The following is a 24366-nucleotide window of genomic DNA, read 5'->3' as shown; positions in this document are numbered from 1 at the left end:
GATTCAGAGAATTTGCTTGGGGATATGGGGGAGGGAAGAAGTGGGTCCTAAAACAGATAGTTCTTTTCTTCTCCTGAAGGAACTGACTTCATTTGCAGTAGAGCTGGAGACGTTCAAACTTAAGAGTATTTTCAAAAATAGTGGAGGTTATGGTGAAAGGCAGAGGTAGGAGATTTGTAGATTCAAGAAGATACTGGCTAAATTGCAGGCTAGCTAGTTTTCTGGAAAGAACTGGAATAAGATACCTGGAAGGAGTCTTCCTGGGGCCAAAGCAAATTTCAAAACCTGACCTCTGGAACTACTTTAAAGGAACATGAATTTGATTGGATTTCTTTGTAGAGCAATTTATGCCTGAGACCATTGTTGAGAACAATAGAGTAATCAGCTGGCAATGATTAGTGGAGGTTAACAGCTGGGAGTTAACAGGGAAAGAAACAGAGCCTTGCCAAACTACTGTCTTGGCAAGGAGGCTGTGGGCATATTTAGGCTATCCTCCCTGAGGATCAACATCAGAGGCTTAACACTGCAGGGAGGGGTGTGAGGATGAGAAAGTAGTCTTCTTTAAAATAATCCAGCAAGTTACTTAACAAATAAGCAACTAAAAACAAAGAAACCTGTGTGAGGTAACCAGAGTTGCTACAAAACATTATATAAAATACTGAATTTCCAGTAAAAAGTTATGACATGCAAAACAAACAAATAGACCAAAAAAGCAGGAAAGTATGTTTAATACACTGGAAAAAACAGACAGCAGAAACTGCCTGAGCCTGACCAGTGTGGCTCAGTGGTTGAGCGTCAACCCATGAACCAGGAGATCATGGTTTGATTCCTGGTAAAGGGCACATGCCCAGGTTGTGCACTGATCCCCAGTAGGGGGCATGTAGGAGGTAGCCGATCAATAATTCTCAATAAAAACATTTTTAAAAAAGTTTTATAAGGACTAAAAAATATTTATCATGCAAACAAACACAAGAAAGCTGGAGTGGCTATACTAGTATCAGAAAAAAGTGGACTAAAACAAAAATGATACTAGAGATAAAGAGGGACATTTTATACAAATGAAAGAGTCAACTCACTAGAAAGATAGAACAGTTCTATGTGTACTTAATAAACAGCACAAAATACATGAAGCAAAAACTGGCAGAGAAGGAGAAACAGATAATTCAACAATAATGGTTGGGAGACCAATATTCCACTTTCAAAAATGGATGAAACAACTAGGTGTAAGGCCAACAAGGAAACAACAGTATAAACCAAGTAGACCCAGCAGACATCTATAGACCACTCAGCAACAGCAGAATGTACAGGGTGGGCAAAAGTAGGTTTACAGGTATAATACAAATTAAGAATACAATCATAATACAAGAATAAGCTTTGTTTCACGTACTCACAACTGTGAACCTACTTTTGCCTACTAGGCCACAGAACAAACCCTAATAGATTTAAAAAGATTAAACTTTAAAATAGCCCTAGCCAGTTTCGCTCAGTGGTTATTAGAGTGTTGGCCCGAGGGCTAAAGGATCCTGATTCCAGCCAAGGGCAGGTACCTCAGTTGCAGGCTCAATCCCTGGCCCTGGTTGGGGCATGTGTGGGAAGCAAACAATCAATGTGTCTCTCTCACATTGATGGTTTTCTCTCCCTCCCTCCTACTCTCTCTGAAAAACAATGGGAAAAATGTCTTCAGGGGAGGATTAAAATAATAATAAATAAGTGAAGAGATTAAAATAATACAAAGGATGTTCTCTGATGACAATGTAAAGAAATTAGAAATCAGAAATTTGGGGAAATCATAAATGTGAAAATTAAAGAACATACTTTTGAATAAACCGTGGGTCAAAGAAGAAATCAAAAGGGGAATCGGAAAATCTTTGAGATAAATGAAAATGAAGTTACCACCTAAGGAAACTTATGGGATACAACCAAAGCAGTGCTTAGAGGGAAACTTCTACCAATAAATGCCTATATTAAGAAAGAAGAAATGTTCTGGCCAGTGTGGCCTGGTTAGAATTTCCATATATCAAGAGGTGGTAGATTCAATTCCTGGTCAGGGCATATTACCGGGTTATGGGTTTTATTCCCAGTTGGGACGAGTATGCAAGGCAACTAATTGATGTTTTTCTCTCCCTCTTCCTTCTTCTTTCTAAAATCAATAGAAATTAAAATAAAATAGAAAGCAAAGTTCTGGAATCAATAACCTAACCTTCCACCTTAAGTCACTAGAAAAAGAAGAGTAAAGTAAATCTAAAGCAAGCAGAAGGGAGTATATAATGAAATTGGAGTAGAAATGAATGAACTAGAGAAAATTAAAAGCAATAGAGAAAATTAAGGAAACCAAAAACCGGTACTTTGAAAAGGTCAACGAAATTGGCATACCTTTCACTAAATTGACATAGAAATAGAGAGAAGATTCAAAGTACTAGAATCAGAAAGGAAAAAGGAAACATTACTACTGACCTTACAAAAGTTGAAAGGATTATAAAGGAACACTTTGAACAACTGTATACTAATGAATTACATAGCTTAGATAAAATTGATAATTTTTTAGAAAAATAAAAAGTACTAAAACTGACTTGGGAAATAGACAATCAGAATAGACCTATAACAGGCACAGAGATTGAATTTGAATTAATCATAAAGTTACCTACAAAGAGATGCCCAGGCCCATATGACTTTACTGCTGAATTCTACCAAACATTTACAGAAGAATTAATACTATTTCTTCACAAACTCGCCCCCAAAATTGAGGGAGAACACTTACCAACTTATGAAGCTAGTATTACCCTAATAGCAAAGACGTCACAAGAAAACTGCAAACCAGTATATCTCTTATGAATATGAACACAAAATCCTGAACAAAATACTAACAAGCTAAATTCAACAGCATGTGAAAAGATTTATATACCATGACCAAGTGTTATTTATCCCAGAAATGCAAGGTTGGTGTAAAGTTCACAAACCACTTAATGTAACATATCAGTGAAATAAAAACAAAAGTCACATTGTCCTTACAATAGATGCAGAAATGATAAAATTACTCAAAAACGGACTAGAAGGGAGCTTCTCAACATAATAAAAGATATCTATAAAAATGCAAAGGTAAAATCATACTTAATGGTGAAAGACTTGGAGACATCTAAGATTAGAGTTAAGACAAGATTGTCTGCTGTCTCCACTTCTATTCAACATTGTATCGGAAATTCTAAACTTGGTAATTATGCAAGAAATAGAAAAGGCATCAAGATTGGAAAGAAAAAAAGCAAAATTATCTCTGGCAGATGACATGAGCCTATATGTGGAGAATCCTAAGGATGCCACTAAAAAATTATTAGAACTAAGTTGAGCAGGGTTGCAGGATACAAAATCAGTATACAGAAATCAATTGTATTTCTTGTTATGAACAATTCAAAAGTGAAAATTAAGAAAACAATGCCATTTACAATAGCAGAGAGATTAAAATACCTGGGAATAAATTTAACAAGAAGTATGAAACAGTCTGAAAAGTACAAAACATTATTGAAAGAAATTAAAGAAGATCTAAGTAAATAGAAAACATCCTATATTCGTGGATTGCTAGATTTAACATTGTTGAAGTGACAGTACTCCCCAAATTGATTTACAGATTCAGTGCAGTCCACATCAGAATCGTAGCTGACTTCTTTGTAGAAATTGACAAACATTCTAAAATTCATATGCAGTTGTAAGTTATCCAGAAAAGCTAACAAAATCTTGAAAAGAATAAGATAGGAGAACTTACACTTCATGAATTAAAAATTTATTACAAAAATGTTCATCAAGACTGTGAAATTGGCACAAGAATACACATGCAGATAAATGGAATAGAATTCAGAGTTGAGAAATAAAACCATGATTTTCAACAACTATGCCAAGACCTTTCAATAGAGAATAGTCTTTTCAACAAAGGATACTAGAACAACTGGGTAGCCAAATGCAAAAGAATGAATTTGGGTCCTTACCTCGTACCATATGCAAAAATTAATTCAAAATGGATGAGAGACCTAAATAAGAGCTAAAACTTTAAAACTCTTAGAGGGAAACTTAGGGTTAAGAATCCCTAAGTATGCCACTAAAAGTATGAACAACAAAAGAAAAATTAGATTAACTTGGACTTTATCAAAATTAAGAACATTTGTGCTTCAAAGGACACCATCAAGAAAGTGAAAAGGCAACCTATAGAGTGGAAGAAAATATTTAAAAATCATATATCTGATAAAGGACTTTTATCTAGAATATATAAAGAACTCTTACAACTCTGAAAAAAGACAACCCAATTTGAAAATGGGCAAAGAATCCGAATAGACTTTTTTTAAATGGAGGATATACAGTTAGAAAATAATTTTGTGAAATGACATCTAGCCCACTAGGATGGCTAGAATCAAAAAGTTGATAGCAAGTGTTGGCTAGGATATGGAGAAACAGTCAACACTTACATGCTGGAGGGGATGTAAAATGGTGCAGCCACTTTGGAAAAATAGGCAGTTCCTCATATGATTAAACAGTTACCATATGACCCAGCACCTAAGAGGTATGAAAACATCTACGCCAAAACTTGTCCACAAATAGTTATAGAAGTATTAGTCATAATAGTAAAAAAGTAGAACCCAAATGTCTATCAGCTGATGAACAGATAAATATAATGGGGTATATTCATACAGTATGATATTATTCAGCCATAAAACGGAATAAAGTACTGATACCTGCTGCAACATGGTTGAACCTTGAAAATATTATGCTAAGTAAGTGAAAGAAGCCAGACAGAAAAGATCACTTGTATGATTCATATGAAATACCTGGAATAGGAGTGATAACTAATGGTATAGGGTTTCTTTTTGAGGTGATGAAAATGTATTTAAAAATTGACTGTGGTAGTGGTTGCACCTAGCTAAAAACCATTGAATTGTATACTTTAATAAAGCTGTTAAGAACAGTAATCATTTCTGGTATCTCTATGAAATGGACCTGGGCATGTGTACATGTAAAAGGCTGAGCTGTTAGAACAGAGCTCTTTACAGTAAGCTAAGCTCATCTGTTTCTTTCCTCTTATTTTTGTAGAAATCATGACTACCCCAGGAAAAGAGAACTTTCGCCTGAAAAGTTATAAAAATAAGTCCCTGAATCCTGATGAGATGCGCAGGAGGAGGGAAGAAGAAGGACTGCAGCTACGCAAGCAGAAAAGAGAAGAGCAGGTAAGTTCTTTATTATTAATTCCTTTTAACGAACTTAATGTTCCATTTTAAGCCTGAAACCATTTTCCATTAATTTTAACAATGTTATATCTATATCTGTATCTGTATCTATATATATCATCATCTATATCATCTATATCTATCTGTATATACATGTACATATATATATATCCCACAGACACACTATCAAATCAACATATTTGGGGGTAGGGGAAAAGTGAAAAACAGGAATGAAGAAATCTGTTCGGTTCTCATTTTCCCACTATAACCACTGTTTATACTTTGGCCTATTTGTTTTTAGTGTATTCTGTTTTTCTAAAGTTGTAACTTTCTTAAGACTTTATGTGCATTTGTTAATGAATTCTCAAGTGGCCAACAAAACATTGCTTTTCATTGTAAACCTTATTTGAAACTTGGTAAACCTGTACACAGGTAAAGAGCAAATAATTAAGTTCATAAACCTATCCTCTGGGTTCAGTAATTGTTAACAGTTCGCCTTACTTCATGTCTGTCTGTCTCTACATTTCTTTATTATGTAATATTTTAAAGCAGAGCCTAAGGAATATGTCTTTTCACCCTTAAATTGATTTTGTATTATTCAGAAGTACATGTAGGATATTACTTTTTAAAAAAAAAATATATCTATTGATTTCAGAGAGAGGAAAGGAGAGGGAGAGAGAGAGAGAGAGAAACATCAATGATGAGAGAGTCATTGATCGAGCCCGCAACCCGGGCATGTTCCCTGACTGGGAATCGAACCCCGATCGCCTGGATCCTAGGTCAACGCTCAACGGCTGAGCCACACCCGGCCGGGCGATATTACTTATTTTTAAATTTTGAGTTAATTTTATTTTAAAAAATACCGGGTGTTGCCCGGCCAGGCGTGGCTCAGTGGTTGAGCGTCAACCTAGGATCCAGGTGATCGGGGTTCGATTCCTGGTCAGGGCACATGCCCAGGTTGTGGGCTCGATCAGTGACTCTTTCATCATTGATGTTTCTACCTCTGTCTCTCTCCCTCTCCTTTTCTCTGTCTGAAATCAATAAAGATATATTTAAAAAAAAAGAAATGCAGGGTGTCCCAAAACATATATACACACTTTAACAGCTGGTAACTCACTTAAAATTTTCACTCCTTTTCAGGTTTAACTGATTTGAAATAATGGATGAAGCCAGACTAAGCTTTGAACAAAGAAAATTTATCCACTAGACTTTTTAATTGGGATGCATACATAAAAGATAAAGTTTACAGTACAAAACGGGCAACAATTGATGAATTGAGGGCTCACAAATACTGAACCATCATTCTTGATTTTTCCAATTCCATTGCTTCGTGCTATCAGCAATGCCTGGACCAGAACGGTCATCAGTTTGAAAACAGGCATTGACAAAAAAATTACTCATTTCTGTAGGTTCTTTTAAAGTTTGAAAATGAACTGTTTTTAATAAACACTGACTTTGTAATCATTCAAAGCGTGTGTACAGTTTTTTGGGACACCCTATATATTTCCCAAAACCCATCCTCTGTTATTGATGGCTACTTGAAGTGTTTCTTCCACTCTTTCCATTGTAGAATATTTAGGGAGATAGAGGACACTAAAACATGTCTGTGCACTTATGGAATCTTTTTCATTTAAGTTTTCAGGACTGCAAAATGTTTTTATGTTTTTTAAAACTTCTACTTGAGTTCTGTCATTTCCTGTAAGAAACTCAGGAAATTTTATTTTCCTCTAAAGTCATTTTGTGTAAAGCCTTCCAAAACATCACTGTGGTGGGATGGGAATTGTCATATCCTTGTTCATAATGTGCATTCTTTTCAAATGTTTCCCAGTCATAATCTGTATTTCCAGTAATCTTTTATTTCCTCAGGATGGAAAAGAAAAATTCAGTAATTTCCTTGTCACACAGCTTGTTAAATCCTTTTTGAAATTCTTCATAAACGCCTTTACAGAGATGTTGGAAATATATTTGGCATAGGTAGAAATAGTCTGTCCTGTTAGTCTGGACGACAGTTATGCAACTTCCATTCGGAATTAAGTCATTTTTATCCCAGTGCATATTAAAATGGATATAAAATACTTCTCCAAAGTCAGCACTGTCATCATCCGGAAGTGTTAGCAAACTCTTTCTGAAAACAGGACTGCGTTCTTTCAAGCCTTCCAGTCCTGGTGTTTGGTAGTACGTTATTTTTAAAAATCATTTTAACCTGAGAACATCTACAGGAGAATCTGGAACTCACCGTCAGTTTACCTTCCTCTAAAAATGCTTAGGACAAATCGTCCATCACTTTCTGCAAAGAAATTTAGAGACATAACACTTAGAATACTTAGGTGACCTTTTTTTTTTTTTCTTCTTTTTTTCCCCCTGCTAAGGAGAGACTTTTGAGCTTGGAAGGACCATTTGACCCCCACACTACAAAAGCTCAGTAAAAGGCAAATGAGTCAGAACCATTCATACCTGAGAAATAAGGTAGTCTTTCATAAATAGTTTGCAGTTATAGTGCGCTAGACCTGCACTACAAGCAGTGTTAAAGGGTGTCCTTTAGACAAAGTAAAATAATACCCTACGTTACTTTGACACAGATTCTAGATATCAAATTATTTTATTTATAAATATTTCAGTAAGTATCTCTAAAAGATAAAGACTTTGGAACTTAAACCAGAGTAGTGTTATTGTACCTTAAAAAGTTGACAGTTCTTTAACATCAAAGCACCTAATCAGTAGCCATCAGTTTTTCACCTCAGGCTTTAGCAACCTTTGATGGTCATTGCCTAGATCCATTACTAAATCATTAAATGACCATTGCAACGATCATTCCTTCTGCTTTTATTAGCTGGTAGGTCACTCAAAAGAAGACCTTTTCCTCAATAAGTGTTTGGTTTTCCTGAATTACCTATCATACAGGAAAGAAATACTTTGATTCTTTCCCTTGTTTTTAAAATAAAGAGTTGGTTCCTTAGCATCCTTCAAAGGGACCAGTAGAGTGAGTCTGTTTTAATGTTATTAGGAACTTAAGATGTTTAACATAATATTTCAATTTATTTCAGTTACAACTCTATGCTGTCTTTAAAAAAAACCTTTTTGGTTGTATAGTTGACATATAATAAAGTGTATAATTTGATGTTTTGATATATTGTGTGAAACAACCGCTGTAATTAAGATAGTGAACCTATTTATCGCTCTCAGAACTTTCTGCTACACCTTTATACCTTTTCTCCACCCCTTTCCTATCTCCAAGCAATTTATAATCTGTGTTCTGTCACCACTGATGAGTTTGCATAAGTGAAATCATACATGTATTTATTTTTTTGTCTGCCTTCTTTCAGTCAGCTTAATTAGTTTGAGGTTTGCTTATGCTTTGTATGTATCAGTAGTTCATTTTATTGTTGAGTAGTATTTTGTCGTATGGATAAACCACAGTTGGTTTATCCACTCGCCTGTTGATAGTAATTTGGGTTGTTTACAGGTTTGGTGATTGCCAATAAAGCTGCTGTGAACATTCATAGCCAGCTCTTATGGATACATATTTTCCTTTCTCTGGGATAAATATCTAGGAGCAGAATGGCTGGGTTGTTTAGTAGTTGCATAGTTAAGAAGCTGTCTGCTGTTTGCCAAAATGAATTGTACTGTTTGACCTTCCCCATCAGCAATGTATGGTGTTTTAGTTTCTTCACATCCTTGTCAACATTTGGTATGGTTAGTCTTTTTCATTTTACTTATTCTAAGGTGTGTGTAAGTAGTATGCCATTATGATTTTAAAATTTGCATTTTTGTAGTGACTAAAGTTGAGTGTACCTTTTCACGGGCTTATGTACCGTCTATATATCCACCTTAGTGAAGTCTGTTTAAATATATTCTTTGACCAACAGGAATACGCTTGTGTTTTAGACATATTTTTTCAGCCTTTTTCTCTTTTATTTTGGAGTGTTTTTATTGCAGTGTCCATAAATCCATTAATCTTTTTTTTTTATATATAATATCTAATCTGTTAATCCCACTCAGCATACTTTTCATTTGAAAAAATTTTCATCTCTAGGTGTTTGATTTGCCTTTTCCCCCCGTTTTCTAATCTCTCCTTCTCATGGTTTATACTTTCCTCTACTTTTTGAATATGTGGATATATTTATAAAAACTATTTTAATGTCCTGGTCCAGTTTGCCGCCTTTGTCATTTCTAGGTGATTTTGATTGATGTGATTGATTTTTCTCTTCCTCATGGGTAGTCTTTTTCTACTTCTTTTGCGTGCTTGGTAGTTATTAATTGAATGCCAAGCATGTGACTTTGACCTCTTTTGGTGTTGGAGTTTTTTCTATGTATTTTTAATAAGTATAATTTTGTCTTTTAATGTATATAATTCTGATATTGTCATTGGATGTAGTTGAGCTACTTGGAGGCAGTTTGCTTTTATGTTTCGTCAGGCTGGACCAGAACAGCCTTTAAGGCTAATTTAGCATCACTACTGAGTCAATAACCCTTCTGAGTATTCTACTCAGTGCCCCATAGATTAGGAGTTCTGTTCTGTTCTGTTTTCTTTTTAATCCTCACCCAAGGGTATTTTTTCCATTGCTTTTCAGAGGCGGGGGGGAGAGAAACATCAGTGTGAGAGAGAGACATTGATTGGTTTCCTCCTGCATGCACCCCAACTGGGACCAGTGATCAAGCCTGCAACCAAGATATATGCCCTTGGCCAGAATCGAACCTGGAACCCTTCAGTCTGTGGACCGATGCTCTAGCTACTTAGCCAAACTGGCTAGGGCTAGGGGTTTTTGTTTTTTTTTCTATTCCAGCCTGTCAAAACATAAACTACCCCTTGATCTCTGTGACCTCTGAAATTGTTCTGCATACCTCTCAGAAGTGATTCGTTTTCCAACTTTGGATCTTTTCCTCACACACCTGCAATGATCAGTACTAAGCTAAAGATTCAAGGAATACCTACAGATTTTTGGAGTTCTCTGTTGATATCTCCCCTTTAGGACTCTGCATTGTGGATTTCAGGGAAGAGGGAAATGGCCAAGCATGCCCCAGTTCCATTTTACAACCTTACCTTTTTTATATGTCATGCAGTGAGGGCTCTCAGTAAGTTTTACCTCATCAAGTGATAGTTGTAGTAGATTATGGGACTGTGGAAAATTCTGAAATAGTTGCTCATCAGGAAAGGTTGAAGGGGGCACAAACTTTAGAATTTTCCAAATGATTATCAAAAGGCTCCATCCTTATTACCTTTTAAGTGGGGTGACTAGTTTTTTGGTATTAAATGCCCTTGTGTTAAAATTACTTTAGTAACAGTCTTTTATTTTTCAGTTATTCAAGCGAAGAAATGTTGCTACAGCAGAAGAAGAAACAGAAGAGGAAGTTATGTCAGATGGAGGCTTCCATGAGGCTCAGATTAATAACATGGAGATGGCACCAGTAAGTAAGATAATGAAAGAAACTCTTAGTGTTTCTCTGATGATAGGAGGTTTAGATAGGTTACATGTCTACAAAGAGTACTTGACATTTGATTTTTAAAAAGAAGCCATATATGTAATCTCATGATTTACTAAATGTTTATTATATTTTGACTAACATGCAGATAAACAGGATTAACTGAATTATGAAGATTAATCCAGCTACTGAAATTTACAAAAATAATTAAAATAAAATTATTCCATAACCGTTGAATAACAGGATACGTTAATGGAAATCCCTATTTGTTACCCATTTCAATTACAAAATTGGATATGTTTGTATGATTTTAAAATTTGGTTCCTTATCACTTTTGGAATTTTTAACATAATCTGTTTTGTAACTGTCTTGAGGTTATGAAAACAGATAAAAATTGTGCTTTATATGGATCACACCTGTCTACATTTCCAGTTTATGATGATAAATTTGATACTGTTTTATTAGGACATATATATACACATGGTTTTCAAAGAGAAAATCCTTTTCTTTTACCTTAGTCACCCATTGTCTTTCCCTAGTGACAACCACTGTTATTAAGTTCTTACTCTTTTGAGAAAATAAATTTTCTCCCCCTCCTTTTTTTAAATGGTGGCATATTATGCACAGTATTGTAGATTTTTTCCTTTTTTCCACTTCATAGGTCTCCATTTTTTATGGACCAGTTATACTATCATTATGTGGTGAATTCTTCTAGACCCTTCAGAAAGTCAAGCTGTTCTCTTTTTTTTAAGTGGATGTTAAATGAATATGAAGTATTTTGTGGATTAGATTACGGTTCTACAGATGAAACAACCAGTAGGAGAGAGTTAGAGAGAGGTAATGATTGATTGATGTTAAGGAATTAGCTCATGTAATTGTTAGAGCTGGAAGTCCAAAATCCATAGGGCAAGCCTGCTGGCTGGAAATTCAGGTAAGAGTTGTAGTTTTGAGGCTGAATTCCTTCTTTAGGACACCTCAGCCTTTGCTCAACTGATTGAATGAGGTCCACTCACATTTTGGAGGGTAATCTGCTTTCCTCAAGTGTCATATCATATCTAAAAAGTACTTTCACAGCAACATCCTAGACTGGGTTTGTCCATATAGCTGGATACCATAACCCAACTAGGTTGACACACAAAATTAGCCATCCTAGTCCACTCTTTGTCAATTTGACATCCATATACAACTCCTTAAACCATACTGAGTCTCAGATAAACACCAAGAACAAAGCCATACCTCCACATAAAGTGATATAACTAACCTGCATGCAACTTATAATGCACTGACCTTTTCCCCAGAATAGGATGCAAAGTTCTTGATTGTTACTTGCTTTTCACCCTGATGTCCTGTAACTTAAATACTATGATGTAGCCTGGCCGGGCATGGCTCAGCGGTTGAGGATCGACCTAGGATCCAGGAGATCACGGTTCAATTCCCGGTCAGGGCACATTCCGGGTTGCGGGCTCGATCCCCAGCCAGGGGTGTGCAGGAGGTAGCCAATCAGTGACTCTTTCATCACTGATGTTTCTATCTCTCTCCCTCTTCCTTCCTCTCTCTGAAATCAATAAAGATATATTTAAAAAATAGAAATAAAAATACAGTGAATGTAAAGTTAGTACATTTTGTTATTTGATGAGGAGATACAAGAGGGAAGAAAACAAAGATAAAGATACATATACATAATAGGATTATATAAGTACCTTTGTTTATTCAGGAGTTAGTCTTATAAGTTTCAAAGTACAGGTAGTTTATTTTCTGATTCTTAAGAACAAAATGCTTCATTCTCCCCATGGGAATTTCTAAGTATTAGATAATGCTTACCAACCATCCAGCATTTTCAACTCAGTGCAGCTTCCTTCACAGTTCATCTTGTTGACTGTAACCCTTCATGAAATAGTAAGAACTTTACTTCATTGGCAAATGATCTTGAGAAGAAAATTAACTACTAATACTGGGGATGGGTTATAGTAGAATGTGGAAGTGTTCTAATAAAGCAAGAAAATAGAAATTTTAAATAAATTTAAGGGTCAGCTGTTCAGTTTAGCTGTGGCTGGAATCTGTGATTTATATAAGATGACTCTGTACTCATTCAGTAAATATTTGAGTGTCTACCGTATGCCAGCTATCAGTGATAGAGTGGTAAGATAGGGTCTTTGGCTTTCAAGGAGCTTACAGTATATTGGGGGAACCTGGGTAGTAAACAAATAACTAAGAAAAATATATATCTGATAGTGAAAAGGGGTGGACCCAGGGTTAAAATAGAGGGATGGGATGGAGATGGAGTAGACCCTTTACATTTGGAGGTCATGAAAAGCAGCCTTTTAGAATTTAACATTTAATCTGAATGACAAGGAATAGCTATCCTGTTGATAAGTAGGGAGAGGAAGAATAATGAACACCTTGTCTTAGTATTTACTGCTAAGATTACTACTTTCTCACTGTTGTGAGCTTTTTAATGATAGAGTTTGACTTCATCACATTACTAATCGTCATACATTTCTACATGTAAAGATTATCTTTTGTGTAAGTCTTCTAAATGTGATTAACTTAATAACATGGCCACAATTTATACTGTCTTTATCTTTGAATTAAAGTTAAAATTTCCTTGTATTTGTTTTTTGTTTGTGATCCCAGGGTGGTGTTATTACTTCCGACATGATTGAAATGATATTTTCCAATAGCCCAGAGCAGCAACTTTCAGCCACGCAGAAATTCAGAAAACTGCTTTCAAAAGGTGAGTATACTATTTATTTACAAAATACTACTTTCCCATGACCTATTGTTCACACCACAGATAACTTGCTTTGGAGTTTGTCTATCAACAGAATACAAGGATGCATACAGACATATATATGTAATTAATAAGCCATAGCAAACTTTTTGATTTCCTTATTTATTTGTGTGATCTTACAGAGACCAGAAAACAGCATTATTTTTATTTCTGAGCCATCTTATAAAAGACCTTAAAGTGGTAAGAACAATAGTCAATATTTTATGTTAATTCATATTGAGAAACTACACTCTTTTTTAAGAAAAACTTCAAAAATACCACTGAAAGAGCAATAATTGTTGATTTTAATGCTTTAATGAAATTAAGTATGGATTTATTGGTGGCCAGGGTGACTACCTTTTGTAGAATTAGGGTAGAATGGAATATAATACTGTCATCTGGGCAAGTAAAAAGAACTCTGAACCATATTCATGTCAATAGTAAGTACTTAACTGACCGCCCCCAGTAGTAAGTTACGATTGTTTTATTAGTGAGAAGTTAACATACTCCTTGAGGCTAACTAGAATAAAAACCTACCACTATAACAACAACAAAAATTGTTTTTTGCATGACAGCTTATTAAATATTTGAAGGCCATTATCATGTACACCTTCCCCACCCCTCTAAAAATGTCTCTCTTCAGCAAGCTGAGCCTAATGGATTTCTCACATAATGTGTGGCTTTTTAAGGCCTTTCACTACTCTAGTACTTTCCTGCATGTATTGTAGTTTTCCATCCTCCTCTTTAGAAATGTGATAACTAGAATACAGTACTGCTGATGTGTTATTACTCTCAGGAGTGAGAGATTGCCTTCCTGAGACTATACATTACAGTAATGTACAGTACTTCGGTTTTCGAATGTCTCCCTTGACAAACATCTGGGCTTTCGAACACCATAAACCCGGAAGTAAATACTTCGGTTTTCGAACTCACCTCGTAAATGGAACATGCCACACAGCTTCCTCTGAGGGCAAGACCCTGAGGCCTAGCTGTCAGCTATTGATCCCTCAGTTTTTGAACATTTCAGAACTTGAACGGTCTTGCGGAGCGGATTACATTCGAAAACCGAGGTACCATTGTATTCTAAGATAGCATCAGTTATTTCAGTAGTCATGGCACAGTAATGTTTCATTGTATTCACAGCATTCTAAACTCCTTAGTATTTTTCTTCATGAACTGTTTTTAAGTTTTGTCTGTGAAGTCATGCAGATTGTTCTTGTTTTTAATTTTTTAAAAATTCAGTTGCTGAGTTTTGCTTTACCTGTTGCTTTCTTGCCAACTTTGGCTTAATGTTGTTCTTTTTATATGTTGTTTTTGTCAATCTAGCATATTAACTACTTTATCTTTATTATATCACCAAATTTATTTGTTGTGTTTATCTGAATGGTTGGTAAAAATGTCAAACCAGGCAAAGAACATGTCATTAGAGCTCTCTCCAAGTTATCATTGTACCATTAGTCACCTCTTGCAGTAAAGCCATTGACTTGGCTAAGAATTCCTAGTAGTACTGTAGTCTAGCTGCCATTTGTCTTGGATTGCTACATAAATGTCATAAAAATTTTTGTCAGATCTCTTGCTGAAATTATTATGCTGATTGATTAGGATATTTCCTATTTATTTGCCCCCCAAGTTTCTACTGACTGACTGACTTCATTTATAAGCTACTCTATTGTTATAGTTGAAAGTGAAGTTTCGCAAGTCATCCTTGGTGCATTCTTGCTCTGGTTTCTACTTAACAGCTGCAGAATTAAGTCTTGCAGGCACACTCAGAATATCCTAATCTAGTTCTTTTTTTCTTCTTCTTTTTTTTTTTTGAAAACTTCTTTTTTGAGCCAAACTGACTTTTGCTGGAAAGCAAGATCTCAAATGCTCCCCTAATCCAGTTTCTTTTTTCCTTCCTTTCTTTTTTTGTTTTGTTTTGTTTTGTTGTTAATACTCACCAGAGGATGTTTTTCCCATTCTTTTTCAGAGAGAGAATGGAAGGGGGAGGGAGAGAGAGACATCAATGTGAGACAGATCAATTGGTTGCCTCCCACACACATCCTGACCTTGGGGTGGGGGGCAACCAGCAATCCAGGCACTGCCCTTGACCGGAAATTGAACCCACAGCCCTTCAGTCTGAGGGCTGATGTTTTAACCACTGAGTCAGACTGGCCATGGCCTAATTCAGTTTCTTAAGACAGTTTATGTTAAATAAAAAAGACAAACAATAAACCCATACACAGATAAAGGACTAGAAGGAAGTATACCAAAATAATAACAGTTGTTATCTTTGCTGGTTTTCCCTCTACTTCCTAAGTTTTCTAAAATACTTGAGGTAGTAATTTTAATTTTTAAGAATTCTGCCCATCATTTCCATGTTAAGGCTTACCTTATTGTGAAATCTTTCAAGCTACCATAGTCTCAAAGTCACTGAACTCAATTTTACATTTTTTTTCTTTTTTAGATTTCCAACATGAAAGAGATGCTAAAATAGAGGGAGGGATATTGTGAAATAATTTTGAGCTATAAAGTTTTTGCATTGAAATCAAAGAATTATTTCTCTTCTTTCCTTTTATTTTATGGGGAGACAGAACCCAATCCTCCTATTGATGAAGTCATCAGCACACCAGGAGTAGTGGCCAGGTTTGTGGAATTCCTCAAACGAAAAGAGAATTGTACACTGCAGGTGCGAACCTTTTCATTTCTTTTCTCATACCTTCTCTTTGCAAACTCACATTTTGTTACTTATTTTACTATATATGAAGGGTTAGTTTTTTATAATGATACTCCCAATAACCGTATTGCAAGTTTCTTTGATAGTTTTAACATCCAGGCCCTTGGTTTTACTCTTTAGAATTTTTGTCATTTTTAGTCATGTAAAAGATTATTTTATGATGATTGTGGATAATACTTAACCAGTAAGGAATCCACGTGTGAGCTATGTAAAATTTGGTTTTGAAGGATTTTTAGATTATACTCGTTAGCTTTCTCAGGGCTGTGTAACATGGGCTAGATCAGAGACTCACTAATCCCCCAATCTAATTAATCTTCCCCCCTACCTCAGGAGAGCTGATGGGGAGGTAGCCTTGTCAGGAATCCATGTGCTTTCTGCTGTTAATTTAGTCTATCAAGACTGTGCTATGTGAGAATTACAAGAGGAAATCCTCAACTTCTGGATTGGATAACTTTCACAGTAAAAAGAACTGCTGTGAACTGACTCATCCTGGGACTTATTTAGAAATTTTAAAATAATATTTTGTTCCTGAATAAAATTGGACTCTTAGTGAATTGGTAATTTTTCAGTAGCTAGACTTTCTTGGAGTTACCAACTGAATTAATTTCTCTCTTCTTTAGCAAATACCTGTGACACCTAAATCCTCAAGTACTTCTATGATCTCATCTGAAGGATTTAGGCAACTATAAAAACTGGTTAGGTACCAAGTAGATTACAAAATGGGGTTATTTTTCCATGTAAATACTTGCCAGTAACAAGTTAATTATAGCGATTACTTTTGGCTCCTTGTTTGCTTTTGCCTTACTCTGAGGCTATAGGAATTGGGGCATTTTTGTACATAACTCTCTCTCCAGGTTCCTTACTGTCCAGAGTATTGTAGATAATTCTTAAGACTTGGTGCTTTGTCTTGATATTTTCTCTCCTTTCCTCCCACCCCATCTTTCTCCTCTTTTACTCTCTTTGTTGCGGTGATGAGTTTCTTCCAGAGGAAAAACAAGATATCCAGAAAAGGTAGAGTACTTCAGTGACCCATCAGTTTTTCTTCTCCAGTTTGACATTTACTAATCCCCAAGTTCATTTGAATTAAGATTCTGTTTTGCTAGCTGTCTCCTGGATTGTAATTCTGGTCCCCATCTAAGGCCAGGATCACCATCACCTGAAAAATTATCAGGTTCACCTAAAAAGCAAGGAAAGACTTTTCTCAGAAAAAAAGGAAATCCAGACAATCAACACTGCAGAGAACAGAGCCTGAGCCCATAAGCTACCTGCCAAGAGAACCAGAGGAACCAAATGAAGAGCCTTACTGCAGTTTATCATTTGAAAAGCTTTGTAGGAAGAGGGAGGTAGGGAAAATTATTTTGTTCATGTGAAAATATGTTTCTATCCTGTCTCTGACAATGAGAGTAGTTCCAAGGTACTGAATTTACTCCTGGATCTAACAGTTTTTAATAGGTGACTCCAGGGGTCCAGTTTCTTAATGCACTAAAGAAAAATGGTATAACCTAGACCTAAAATGGAAAGTCAGAGAAATGGGTGTTTCCCCATCTCTGCATTCTCCGGTACTCCCTACAGAGTACAGCATGTTCTCAGACAGTGCCCTCTCCTGGCTAACACATGTAAATTCTGTAATTTTTTATTCTAATCCCAGAATTTGTATCTTTAAAACATCTGAAGATGAATGCCTTCAGAAATCTCTAATTTGCTTCTATCTAAATTTTCAGATTCCACCCTTTTGAAAACTAATAATAGGCTGAAAGATCGAGAAATTATTCCTCTGGAAGTGACCACCTCATGATTTTCACCTTAGCTGTCCAAAGACTGAGAAATAGTCAACCTGTTTATTATCTAAAGGTCATCCCCACCTTTTCTTCTGTGTACATTTAAACACAACATGGTGTTCTTTCTCCAATGTGACTAATGACCACCCCCAGAAGCAGGAGCAGTAAGTATATTGAAGGGGAGACCTTAGGGCCAGGAGGTTTCATGCTCAAATAATTAGATGTGCTCTGGTAAACTTGGAGGGTACTCCTTCCTCTGGCTTCTTGGAGAGCACTATGATGTAAGTTGTCTCAGATACTCCTACCTGCTTGCTAGAAAGTTGAATAGTGTGTCTTTGGAATGGGGCTTTTGCCATTTCTCTTCCAGGAAGAGAATAATAATATGGTCATAATAGCTAAACGCACTAATAAATCCTGTGGACAAACTTTATTCGTTCATTCCATAAAGGACTGTGAATCCTAGTAAAGGGTCTCTTCACTTCCTTTCTGGCTTTCCTTATTCTGAAATCAGTGAGGTGCCTCAAATCCGAGAGATAAAATCTCCTGCTTCGGGCAGTGCTATCCAGATGCTCTCTTACCCTTAAACGAGATGAACATGGGTGGAATCTAGGATTTTGGTAACAGACGGTACCATTTGCCTAAGAGCATCCTGAGTCCAGGCCCAGAATCTGTATTGTCCTTAGCAGTGCTAAGATGTTACATTCACAAACCTTATAGAAGCTTATAAAAATATTTAGAAGTAAGTAAATTGCCCCCTAGCTCCCATAATTAGACACGTACTCTCCTTAAAATCATAAATTTGAAAACAATTGGTTTAGTTTCCCCATTTCTGCCTCTCGCGTCCCTTCTAAAAGCTTAATGTGATAAGCTGCAGTAAGCCTTCATCCTCCTTCGTCTTTATCCATCTTCACTGAGCCCTCTACCCTTCTTGCAGGGTTGCTCAGATGACTCAGGCGCTGTTCTCTGCAGAGTTTTCTATCTGGGTTTATTTTTCTGATGTGAGCCTTTCTTTTCACTTGCTCTCCAGGTGAGCCTGGCATTTGCTAGGAACCAGAGTGGACCCAGCAAAGTGGCCAGCAACAGAGTCCTGATCCAAATGGAGAAAGGGAACCAGGCGTACCTCAACCTGGAGTGGGAAACTTGATAGGAGGTCAGAAGTATTTCAGCTTTGGATTTTCATTTTCCTTATTTAAGGAACTAAGAACCAGAAGGTAGAGACAGAAAGGGAAGAGAGAAAATATCAAATCTTCAGTATGCCCTTCAGATTTCAGTTTTAGCCTTATTTAGCAAGTTTTGGATAGTGGAAAATAACGGAATTACAATTTATAAGCAATTACAGCTGCGTGACAGGTTGTTTCCTTGTATGGTGCCATTCTTGGAACACTAAGAATATAGTAGTTTAAAACGACAACCAGGAAATAAAGATGATAGTTATTCTTGCTACCATTTGTTACCTTAGGTAGTACTATTTTTTATATATATTTTCATTTCTTCATGTTACTGATTTGTTTGTGAGTCACACGGTTACTTTACTTAAATTACTTTTCCTGGCCATTTCTATCATAACTTTATGCAATTGTGCTATCAATTCTGGGCTTTCCCATTTCACAACTATCTTTCATGTTAAAATCTAATCAGGCACACAGAGCCGAAACATTAACCAAAAAAGTGACCGCATTACCCAGTGAAAGCATTTATCACACACATAATACATGGGTATAGAAAATTGCACAAATATAGCTTGATGAGTTTTTATGAGGTAAACATTAATCAGCACCCAGTGTGTATGTATGTTTTAATGCCTTATTAATGCATGAATATGATTTAGTTTCCAGTGGCCTTCTGATTATAAGTTATTTGTCTATTTTTGTCCTGGTAATGGCAGAACTGATTTCTTATTTTCATTTTTACCAAGAGGGACCTTGAATCTTTGTGTTCAGAGGTTGTCATCATTGTGTACTTCTAAGTAATAAATGTGACTCTGGTACATTCTTCTTTTGATGAGATGTCCTGATTTCTAATTTTCTTCCATTCATATTTAGGCTATTTTTTACTTACTCCATATTTTCCTAATCATTGTCACTATTTTATTTTGCTTCTCCATTTTACTTACTTTAGTAGCATCTGAATTCTCTCTCATTTCCTGTGATACCGTTGGTCATCAGACAAATAGCAGTTTGGAATCTGGCAGCAATTAGTATTCTGGTTTCTTCTTGTTGATACCTCTTTAATATATCCTTTACTCAGATTATTGTTACCATTTGTTTTGCATTAAAATCACACTACAGTCTGTTTTCTCTTTGCTGTAGATTGGTATGTATGCTGATCTGACTCATTATTTACAGATTGCTTTGCCCCACAGTTTTCATTTCTTTGACTTGATCTTTACATACATGGTAACTCTTTGTTGAACTTTGAGCCTGTCTTCTGATAGGAAAGTTTGCTTTTGTATTCACATCATACATGTCTGTTTTACTAATGAATTTTCCTAGTAAGCAAAAGAAGCTGAATAATCTGACATCATTATTTGATATTTGTGTCGCTAGATACCAAAACTACAGTTGAAAGATTCTTGTTAGTGTTACAAGTAGGCTTCAGAGAGGAAACTACAAAAGAGGGAGCCAGAGAGGCAGGCTTTAAGTGTAGAATAGAAGGCTATAATCTAGTTCTCTTTGACTGGCTGTGTAACATTACTCAAGTCATTAGTCAGATTGTTGGATCTTTTTCTAATAGTTTCCTCATTCATAAACTAGAAGGGCCAGACTTCTCTGGGTTGCTGTGAGAAACACCTGAGAGTATGTGACTAATGCTTTGAAAATGCTATATAAAGTGCTGTATAAATGTAAAGTTTCAATTCAGACAGATTGAAATGGGTTTGAGCATTGGTCTCAGTAGTGATTTAGTTACAGGAGGATATTTGGTGGGTTATTTTAGAGCGAGAGAGAAACATTAATTGATTGCCTCCCATTGGCAACCTTTTTGGTGGATAGGACGATGCTCAACCAACTGAGCCAGCCAGCTGGGCTGATTGGTTTAATTTGTGATAATTCAGCATTTAAAAGTCTCCTGAACTTTCCTCATAACAAAAAGTTAACAGACAGAAATATGTTCCTTTTACGTGTAAGGGTGCTCTTGATCCAGTACTCACTGCTGCTGTAATATCAGTGTTCAGCGTGGCTACCAAACCACTGCATCTCACTTGTGGATATCACATTTATAGGTTTCTTTGAACATCCTCTTCTTTAAACATCTTGTGCTATGAATTTGCTATTATTCGTGTGACTTTGAACTGTGCTAACCAGATTGCCTTCCATTTCTTCTTCATCTTTTGCCCCTTATGATTATTTGTTTTTCATGTGACAACTGCCTTTCAGTCTACCTAAAAGCTTAGAAGAGTCATAGCTCATTTTTTTTTTTTTTGATGACTTTTTATTGCTCTCTCATTCAAGGGGCATACCACTGGATTTTTTTTCTTCATATGAGCTTCATTAAAGAATAATTAAAAGACAAAATGGGAGAAGGAAACAAAAACTAAGAACTCAACTAAAATAGAACTGTAAGAGTTAATTTTGGGATTTTAATAATTTCTAATTTCTAGGTTCAAGAATCAAGTTACTATAGAATGGGTAGGATTGACCATAATTTCACATCAAGAGGGTATTTGCCATACCCTCTGTTTACCAGTTTATCAACCATTAAGAATGCTCTTTTTAAAGTCTTACCTCTGTGCCTTGGTTTGGAGCCTTCCTATTTATTGGAAGGTCTTATGCTCTGAAGTTGCCATTTCTTTTAATTATATGCCTGTTAGTTTCTTTTGGCGTACTTCCTTATCATTTAAAATATCTTTTGCCTTTTTCACTCTGCCTGTATTTTATACATTTTACACTAACATCCTCTCCCCATTTCACTTTTCCCATCCTATAGAAATTAATTTATTAGATAATGTACGTGGTTTGAGGCCAAAAGGTACAGAAAGCTTTACAGTAAGGAGTTTTTCCTTCCCATCCTTGTTCCCCATTCACCCTGACCTCTCCATGTAGGTAACAAGTATTTATAGTTTCTTGAGACTCCTTCCAGAGATAGTCTGTGCAATAAGTAATGCATACATTCCTTCTTAGCCCTTTTAGAAAATATAGTATGGTATCATATTAATGTATACTGTTTTTCATTTTTAAATATAATTTGGGAGATCATTCCATATCAGTATATGAAGCACTCCCTCCTTCTTTTTATGGTCTTGTCAGCTCTGCCTTGATCTGAAATTTTAGACACCCTGAATAGTCCTCTAGGCTGCTGAGGTATTTCTTCTGGGAATTCTTTTAAAATTAATATAGTGTTCACCTGATACATTATATGCAAATAATCTCAGGGCTTTTTTCTTCATGTACAGAAAACCTTATTGTTATAAGTAAGCAAGCTGTTAAATTCTAATAAGATAATGAAATTATTTTTATCTTTATAGTTTGAATCAGCTTGGGTATTGACAAATATTGCTTCAGGAAATTCTCATCAGACCCGGATTGTGATTCAGGCAGGAGCTGTGCCTATCTTCATAGAGTTGCTCAGCTCAGAGTTTGAAGATGTCCAGGAGCAGGTAAAAAAATGAAACAGATAAAGAGAAGCAGGTGAAAGAATACAATTTTTCCCTTCGGTCTTACATTCAGGGCCTCAGTTTTACCACTTGGCCATGACAATCTATGATTCATTACAGGGAACATTCTAGAAATCTAAATTACCCAAATAGAAAATTTCCTAGTGAATGTAGGTAGAATTTCTCCTAGAAACAAAACCATTTTTCCTTCCAACCCTGAAATTCTTTAAGCCGTATAGATAAACTTTTTAGACTGCGTAAGCAGTTACTGAGCTTTTTCTTATAGGAATCTAGTATTTATTGAAGTAGCAGGTCTTTGCCGTTTTTGTGCACAAAAGACTTAGAAACATGAATTTTTTATTATTGCAAACTTTATCAAATTCATAAATATGAATCACTTCTAAATGAGAATGCTTTCCTCCTGCAGCTTTATTGAGGTATAATTGACTTACAATAAACTGCATTTATTTAAATCTGATAAGTTTTGACAAATGTATATACCCGTGAAACCATTATGACAATCAAGAAAGTTAATATATCCATCACCACTGAAAGTTTCCTGCATTTTGATTGTTCTTAAATTTTTGTTTACTATTTTCTTTTGTAAGCAAGCTTAAAAAACATTTTTAACCTGCTGAGTAAGCCATAGGAATCACTGCTCTGTACCAAGAGCTGTTGTGAACTGTTACATAGGGGTGGGTTCCCAAAAGGTAAAGAATATGTATAAGAACTGTTTTTTTCTTTATTAAGCTTACTACCATAAGTGTTCCCATGTACACTTTATAATATTATTGATCTTTCCCCAATCCCACAACTATTTCATCTGACTCCTTGATGAGGAACTTTGGGATATTGATAATGTCCATGTATAATATGTTGATTAACTACTGTATAATTTTGTAAAGAATTATTGTGATTTGTTGACTTTTTTTTTTTTTTAAGAGTTGTAAGAGAATTAAACTCTACAACCTGCCATTAATGAATGATTTTTTCACAGGCAGTCTGGGCTCTTGGCAACATTGCTGGAGATAGTACCATGTGCAGGGATTATGTCTTAGACTGCAACATTCTTCCCCCTCTTTTGCAGTAAGTTTCTAATTTTTTTTTTAAGTAATGAAAATATGAGAAGTTCATTAGAAAGCAGTGCATCTTCGGAAATCATTTTGGATTTTCTGTTATTTTTTGTTGTAGACACTTGTTCAGATCATTTCTTTAGTCATCCTGTCTTATTCCAGTCCCCAAATTCTGAATTATTTGGTTAGAATTAAACTTTATTGTTCTGGAGAAAATGGCTTAGTATTTATATTAATGAGAGTTAATGTTCATTATATTGTTTACCTCTGTGTCATCATACTTGTAGGTTATTTTCAAAGCAAAACCGCCTGACCATGACCCGGAATGCAGTATGGGCTTTGTCTAATCTCTGTAGAGGGAAAAGTCCACCTCCAGAATTTGCAAAGGTAAGGATTATACTTGTGGGAAATTGGCAGAAAAAGTACAATTAAAAGAGTGAGCAACTAATATTAATATGAAAGGAAAGAGATGATAAAATTCTAAGAAATTTTATTAAAAATTATCTGGCCCGGCCAGGCGTGGCTCAGCAGTTGAGCATCGACCTAGGATCCAGGCGATCATGGTTCGATTCCCAGTCAGGGCATATGCCCAGGTTGCAGACTTGATCCCCAGTCGGGAGCGTTCAGAAGTCAGCTGATCAATGACTCTCTCATCATTGATGTTTCTATCTCTTGCTCTCCTTTCCTCTCTCTGAAATCAATAAAGATGTATTTAAAAAAAAATTATCTGTTTTTAGGGAAATAGGGCTTGTTTTTATTTTTATTTGGGATACATTTTTGCTGCCTGTTAAAAGCTCTGAATTAATCTTTAAA

General features: G+C 35.7%; 1 protein-coding gene across 1 annotated transcript in view; it reads left to right on the top strand.

The window, feature by feature from the left end:
• Nucleotides 1-24366, top strand: part of KPNA1 (karyopherin subunit alpha 1) — a 56798-nt gene that overhangs the window by 12110 nt on the left and 20322 nt on the right. The window contains exons 2-8 of the mRNA XM_016199931.2: nt 5071-5204; nt 10503-10610; nt 13260-13359; nt 15969-16063; nt 22352-22483; nt 23478-23566; nt 23841-23940. Of these exons, the coding sequence (XP_016055417.1) occupies nt 5076-5204; nt 10503-10610; nt 13260-13359; nt 15969-16063; nt 22352-22483; nt 23478-23566; nt 23841-23940 (753 nt within the window). The 5' untranslated portion in view covers nt 5071-5075. The remainder of the gene's footprint in view (nt 1-5070; nt 5205-10502; nt 10611-13259; nt 13360-15968; nt 16064-22351; nt 22484-23477; nt 23567-23840; nt 23941-24366) is intronic.

Source organism: Miniopterus natalensis, chromosome 6 (genome assembly GCF_054644295.1).
Source record: "Miniopterus natalensis isolate mMinNat1 chromosome 6, mMinNat1.hap1, whole genome shotgun sequence".
NCBI classification, from domain to species: Eukaryota; Metazoa; Chordata; class Mammalia; order Chiroptera; family Miniopteridae; genus Miniopterus; species Miniopterus natalensis.
The sequence above is the reverse complement of the archived record's forward strand: the minus strand, read 5'-3'. Positions and strand labels throughout refer to the sequence as shown.